This window comes from Oryx dammah, unplaced genomic scaffold (assembly GCF_014754425.2).
Source record: "Oryx dammah isolate SB20612 unplaced genomic scaffold, SCBI_Odam_1.1 HiC_scaffold_19, whole genome shotgun sequence".
NCBI lineage: Eukaryota > Metazoa > Chordata > Mammalia > Artiodactyla > Bovidae > Oryx > Oryx dammah.
This window is the reverse complement of record NW_024070203.1, coordinates 48,264,834-48,270,850: the sequence shown is the minus strand read 5'-3', so window position 1 is coordinate 48,270,850 and position 6,017 is coordinate 48,264,834. Positions and strand designations below refer to the sequence as shown.

Genomic DNA, 6,017 nt, shown 5'->3' with positions numbered 1-6,017 from the left:
GTGCCATCTGAACTGAACTGAGCGCCAACTACCGTAACACTTGTGCATTTCGCGGCTCTCAGTAAAAATGGTGGAAATACTGCTTTCAATCCTCCACCACTTGGGGGCGCTGGAAACGTGAGGGTGTGTTTCTAGGTGCTGCAATTACAGGATGGTGCCGCTGGAGTTTGCAGCCCTCCTCACCTGGCAGTGTTCCCTCCTCACACTGAGAAATACTGAAAGATCCATTATCAGGGCAGGGTTCTTTCTCTGTAACTCATTTCCAGACCCACCTCTATCTATGTGGTCGGGGTGGGTGGGGTGGCAGTCTGACTTAAATAGCTCTGCTTTTAGTTTGCCAAAAGTCACTTTTTAGAATTCCCATTTCGGCATATGTGCATTCTATCTTTAGATTTTTAGATAGAAAAGGTTATGTTGGATACAAGTGGAAAATAGTCATCTTTAGGTGGCCAATATATAGTTTTTTTTTTTTTTTTTTTTTAAAGAACTGATTTACAGAAGTGGAGTGTGATTAAAAAGAAAGTTTAGTTGTGTAATATCACCTTTTAAGTATGTTCAGATTTTTTAAAAAATGCATTTCTGTACAGGCTGTGACATGATACATACTTTCCCCCACCATATTAGGGATATGTAATTGACTGGCAAAATTTCAAGCCTCAATTTCAAGTTTTTGGATATCTGGTCATTACATCTTGCCTATTTTCATGATTTATAAATAAAACCACAAATGCCACAAGTAAGCAGAAGCAAAAAAGAAAAATGCACCCTGTGAGTCATGTCATCAGTCAATAAAAATACTGTATTCCTTTAAACAAATGTACTTATAAGAGCTTTATGACCCAAAGCAAGATATGTGAGATGGTTTAAGAAGAGGTTGCAGTTTTGCAACAAGAAGTCTGTATAGCTCCTCCAGGCAGTAGCTGTGAAGGAAGTGCCTGTGTCTCAGAAACTTGTTTCGGTCTGTTCTTGACACTTCTGCATCCCAAGCCCCATTCTTTACAAAGTTATGCATTTTGCAAGCTCAAAGCACCTTGCGCCTTGCAATTATGAATGCATGCAATGACATTTCATCCTTTCATGTGCAAATTCTAAAATTCATCACAACAGAAAAGCTCACAGTCGAAACTCTGTAATTTGAAATGAAAGGATCAAAAATGTCAGACATGGCAGAATACGATTCCTAATAGAGCTCTCTTTATTTGTTCAGTGTTCTTCAGTCATTTTTGTTTGTTACAAAAATGGAGTCTTGATTCTTTATTTAAACAGTACTGAAACTAAACTGTTCATGCCATGCAAAAATAACATTTTATGCACTTTTTTTGGGAGGGAGGGGCTTCCCACGTTTTAGTTCACAGGCATTATTAACCGCATTTTTAAGAAACAAGTTTTTTTGTTTGTTTGTTTTAGTGTTATTATTGCTTTTGTAACTAGTCACATGCTGGTTTCACGTGTGGGGCAGTAACCTGTGTCTCCCGGGTTGGAATGAATTTCTGGGGCAAACAAATGGTTTTCCATCTTGCACCCTTCTTGACTGTTGTCCTTTTTCACTTCTGCCACACCATGGTAAATGTCTTGTCTACAGTTGTGACTTGTGTCCTGGGCAGAGGAAGAGCCCACACAGGCCTCTTCTCTTAAAGGGTCTCTTCCATCACTAGGCTTATCTGTCAAGCAGTTTGGGCTGGAGTCTGCCTGCTTGTCCGGCCTCCTGGTCCCCTGGAGCTCTAAGAAGTCATCATCTTCCCCCGTGTCGATTTCCGTGAAGCTCCTCCTCTCTCTGGTGGAGAAAGTAAAGAGTTTCTGCTTGGGAAACCGAGGCGTCAGCCCTTTGGAGGGTCCTTGACAATGAACCTCAGCACCCAGCAAGGGTCTATCTCCCTGGGAGGGGGTTTCTTCTAAGAGAATGGTGCTGATGAGCTGGGGTGCGGTGAGTGGAAAGTCCGCTGCGGTGACCGGCAGCGGCCTGGCTGTGCTGGGCGGGGTTGGTGGGGCGCCGCCTCTGCTGTCCTTGAAGTTGACCTTGAGCGATCTGGACTTGAGCGGGTTGCTGCCTTTCAGGGAGCTCTTGGGGCTCTCGGAGGCACTGTCCGTCGGCAGAGGGCCGTGTGGCCCACCCTGGGGGCCGCCGGCGGCGTCAAGGTTCACAGTTATGTCGATCGGAGCATATTCTGGGGTGGCCTCCCTGGCCACGGGCCCCTTCTCCCTGATTAGGGCTAAGAAGGGGGGCCCCCTGGCTCTTTGGTGCTCTTCTATCCCGGCGAGGTCGGGTGGGAACTTCATCTGCAGGTGGGACGCGGAGGGCGGCGGCAGGGGCGACCTCTCGGTCTCCGTGAAGTCGGTGGCGCAGCTGGTGAAGCTGTCGATACTGGATGTGCTCTTCATGTCCACAACGCCCTCGGTCTGTGCCACCGCCAGCTGCTCCTGCGGGCAGACCACCTCCTCCATCTCTATCTCTTCCTCGTAGGTGGACGGCCTCTCGGCCTGCTCCTGGCCATCGGGGTTCGGGTGAGAGTGAGGCTGCGTCTTGGTGATTTCATTGTACAGCATCTCCAGCTTCTGGGCGCTCAGATGCTGTGGGCTGGAGGAAGAAGTGTTGTTCAGCTGTTCATGGGAGTCTTTCTGGCTGACCTCCTGGTACTTATTCTCGTAAGACTTGTTGGAGCTGGTTTCCGACAGAGCCTTCCTGGCCCACTTCCACCGGCTTGGAGAGAGGTGATTGTCATCCGTGGAGCCCTTGGTGTTGGCCGACTCTCCCGTCTTCTCCACGGCCACATCTATCAGCTCCATACTTCGAGCAAAGGCGTCCTTTAAGTTCATAGACACGATGCTTCCGTTCCTCTTGGCACGCTCCAGAGCCTCTCTCCTCTTAATGGCTTTCTCCTGGCGTTTCTGCTCCTTGTAAAACTCAGAAAAATTGTTCACAATGATTGGGATGGGAAGGGCGATCACCAGAACCCCTGCGATACAGCAGAGACCTCCCACAATCTTCCCTAGCAACGTTTTTGGGTAGATGTCTCCGTAGCCGACAGTCGTCATGGTGATGGTGGCCCACCAAAAGGAAGCCGGAATACTGGTGAACTTGGTAGCATCCTCGTCCTTCTCGGCAAAAAATACCAGGCTGGAGAATATCATTATTCCCATGGCCAGAAACAAGATCAGCAAGCCCAGTTCATTGTAACTCCGCCTGAGGGTGAAGCCCAGGGACTGCAGGCCTGTCGAGTGCCGGGCGAGTTTCAGGATCCGGAGGATCCGCATGATCCGGAAGATCTGGACCACGCGGCGAACGTTCTGGAACTGCAGCACACTCTTGTTGGACTCCGTGAGGAAGATGGTGACATAATAGGGCAAGATGGCCAGCAAGTCAATAACGTTCAGCGGGCCTTTGAAGAACTTCCATTTGTTGGGTGAGGACAGGAACCGTAAAAGGTACTCCATGGTAAACCAGGCGATACACACGGCCTCCACGTGGGCCAACTGGGGGTTGTCATTGGGCTGTCCGAATTCATCCATCTCCTGCAGCTCCGGCAGCGTGTTGAGAGACAGTGCGATGGTGGAGAGGACGATGAACAAGATGGACACGATAGCCAAGATCTGGAAAAGAAAAGAAAGGCAAGTCAGCAGGGCCTCTTAGTTGCTTAGGCACAGCCAGGAGACATAGGGGTTTCACTGTTTTTTAAATGATATGCCTTGTTCAAAGGTATTCCAAGAAGGTAACTTCACAAACACATTCACTTCTTATGAGTTCATTTCACTTAGAAGCCTAATATGGATAAAACAGGCAACAATTGGGAACCAACTGTGTAGCACAGGGAACTCTAGTCAGTGCTCTGTGGTGACCTAAATGGGAAAAAAATTCAAGAAAGAGGTGATATATATATATACAAATGGCTGATTCACTTTGCTGTACAGCAGAAACTAACCTAACACTGTAAAACAACTATACTCTAATTAAAATTATATATATATATATATATAAAATAAACCTAATGTAACATACCTTTAAATTCCATGGTCTAATCCATTTGAAAAAAATCCAGCCCCCCACCTTGCCCATTGTTCTTAGACCCCTCTGGAAGAGTTTTCGGGTAACAATCATCTCCCCTCTCTTGTGTGTGTGCATATGTGCTCAGATGTGTCCTATTCTTTGCAACCGCATGGACTGTATCTGGAGCAGTTTGCCATACCCTCCCCCAGGGGATCTTCCCAGCCCAGGGATGGAACCTGTGTCTCTTGCAATCCTGCACTGGCAGGTGGATTCTTTACCACCTGAGCCACCAGGGAAGTCCTCCCCTCTCTTAAGTATTTGTAATTTTTCTCTCTGAACCACCCAGTGTATGTTTCTTTATGTGAATTGCCATACCTGCTATAGAGGCTAGAAAAAAGTCATGATTGCCAGAAGTTTTATTCTAAAGAGTCAGACACAACTGAGCGAATAACACTTTCACACTTTCCAGTGGTTAAGACTCCACTTCCACCTGCAGTGGGTACAGGTTCAATCCCTGGTTGGGGAGTTAAGATCCTACATGCCTTGAGGTATGACCAAAAAAAAAAAAAAAGGAAAAAGAGGATAAGTGACTGATCACTGATCAGTCAGTGATCGCAGACCTATATGTAGAGAGATAACAAGGCCTTGGTACAGTGATGCTTCCATGGAACAAATATGATCTGTCTGGCAAGCACTGAAGACAGAATCAAGTCAAGGAGCCTCCATCCTGGGCCATGTGACCTTCTGGCCAGCCTCATGAGGGAGAAGAAGATTATGAGCTAACTTCATTCAGTTGAGAAAGGTTTCATAAAGAAGAAACTGGTGATTGTCCAAGGTGATCTCGGTTCAGGGCAGAGGAATAGCAGTGTGATGTCAGACATGGAAGGAAAGAGGAAGCACTCAATAAGAAGTAAAAAGAGGGACTTCCCCCACAATCCAGTGGTGACTCAGACAATAAAGAATCTGCCTGCAATACAGGATACCCAGGTTCAATCCCTGGGTTGGGAAGATACTCTGGGGAAGGGAATGGCTACCCACTCCGGTATTCTTGCCTGGAGATCCCACGGACAGAGAAGTCTGGCCAGCTACAGTCCACAGGGTCGCAGAGTCGGATGTGACTGAGCATGCATGCATACAGTATTAATGTATTAAGAAAATATACTAAACTGTTATTTAAAGTTTGAAGGATTGGTAAATTTCATGCTTAAAAATAAAGATGAGGGAGAGGGCTTCTCTGGTGGTCCAGTGGCTAAGACTCTGAGCTCCCAATGCAGGGGACCTGGGTTCTATCTCTAATTAGGGAACTAGATATCACATGCTGCAACCAAGAGTTCACATGCTGCAAATCAAGATCCCACCACAACTAAAAGATAATGCATGCCTCGAAAATGATTGAAGATCCCGAGTACTAAGACCCAGCACAAGAAAACAAAACAAAAGGCTACAGTCTATGAGGTTGCAAAGAGTCAGATACAGCTGAGCGAATAACACTTTCACATTCTGCAGTGGTTAAGACTCCACCTTCCAATGCAGTGGGTGCAGGTTCAACCCCTGGTTAGGGAGTTAAGATCCTACATGCCTTTCGGTGTGGGGAGAAAAAAAAAAAAGGAAAAAGAGGATTAGTGACTGAATTTTGGTCAGTCATTCTGATCTCTGAGCTTGATTTTATTGTTTACTATGTGACTTTGGGCAAATGACTTAACCTCTCTGTGTCTCAGTTTACAAACCTGTAATGAAGACAGCACTTACAGTTATTTCATGGCTTTGTGAAGATCGTGGCACACATACGTTGCTAAGTAAATAAATGTAGCTCAGAGAAAAATATCTTGACACTGTTTAATTTAGACATTCAGTGTTCAGTAAACAATGATTAAGTATCTTGAGGTGACACAGCTCAGTAAACATGAGTCTGTGGAAAAACTGAACTATAACTGACATTAGAATTTCTGAACTTCTCTCCTCTTTATCCTTCTAAGTTTCTCTACTTTTGGCTCCTTATTCTGGCTCTTTTCTTCTTTTGTGCCTCATTTGTACC

The 6,017-nt window shown here is 46.0% G+C and overlaps 1 protein-coding gene across 1 annotated transcript; it reads right to left on the bottom strand.

The window, feature by feature from the left end:
• Nucleotides 1–1,431: 1,431 nt before the first annotated feature.
• On the bottom strand, nucleotides 1,432–4,093 carry LOC120878813 (potassium voltage-gated channel subfamily B member 2). Its single transcript, XM_040261691.1, has 2 exons — nucleotides 4,043–4,093; nucleotides 1,432–3,588 (listed from the first exon to the last, which is right to left on the bottom strand). Exons 1-2 carry the CDS (start codon nucleotides 4,091–4,093, stop codon nucleotides 1,432–1,434), a joined length of 2,208 nt encoding a protein of 735 aa, XP_040117625.1.
• Nucleotides 4,094–6,017: the final 1,924 nt, after the last annotated feature.

Coding starts and splice junctions, on each gene's coding strand:
- LOC120878813 (XM_040261691.1), bottom strand. CDS start 4,093: ATGATTGTTACCCGAAAACTCTTCCAGAGGGGTCTAAGAACAATGGGC. Junction 3,589..4,042: donor GTCTAAGAACAATGGGCAAG/GTGGGGGGCTGG, acceptor TTTCTTTTCCAG/ATCTTGGCTATCGTGTCCAT.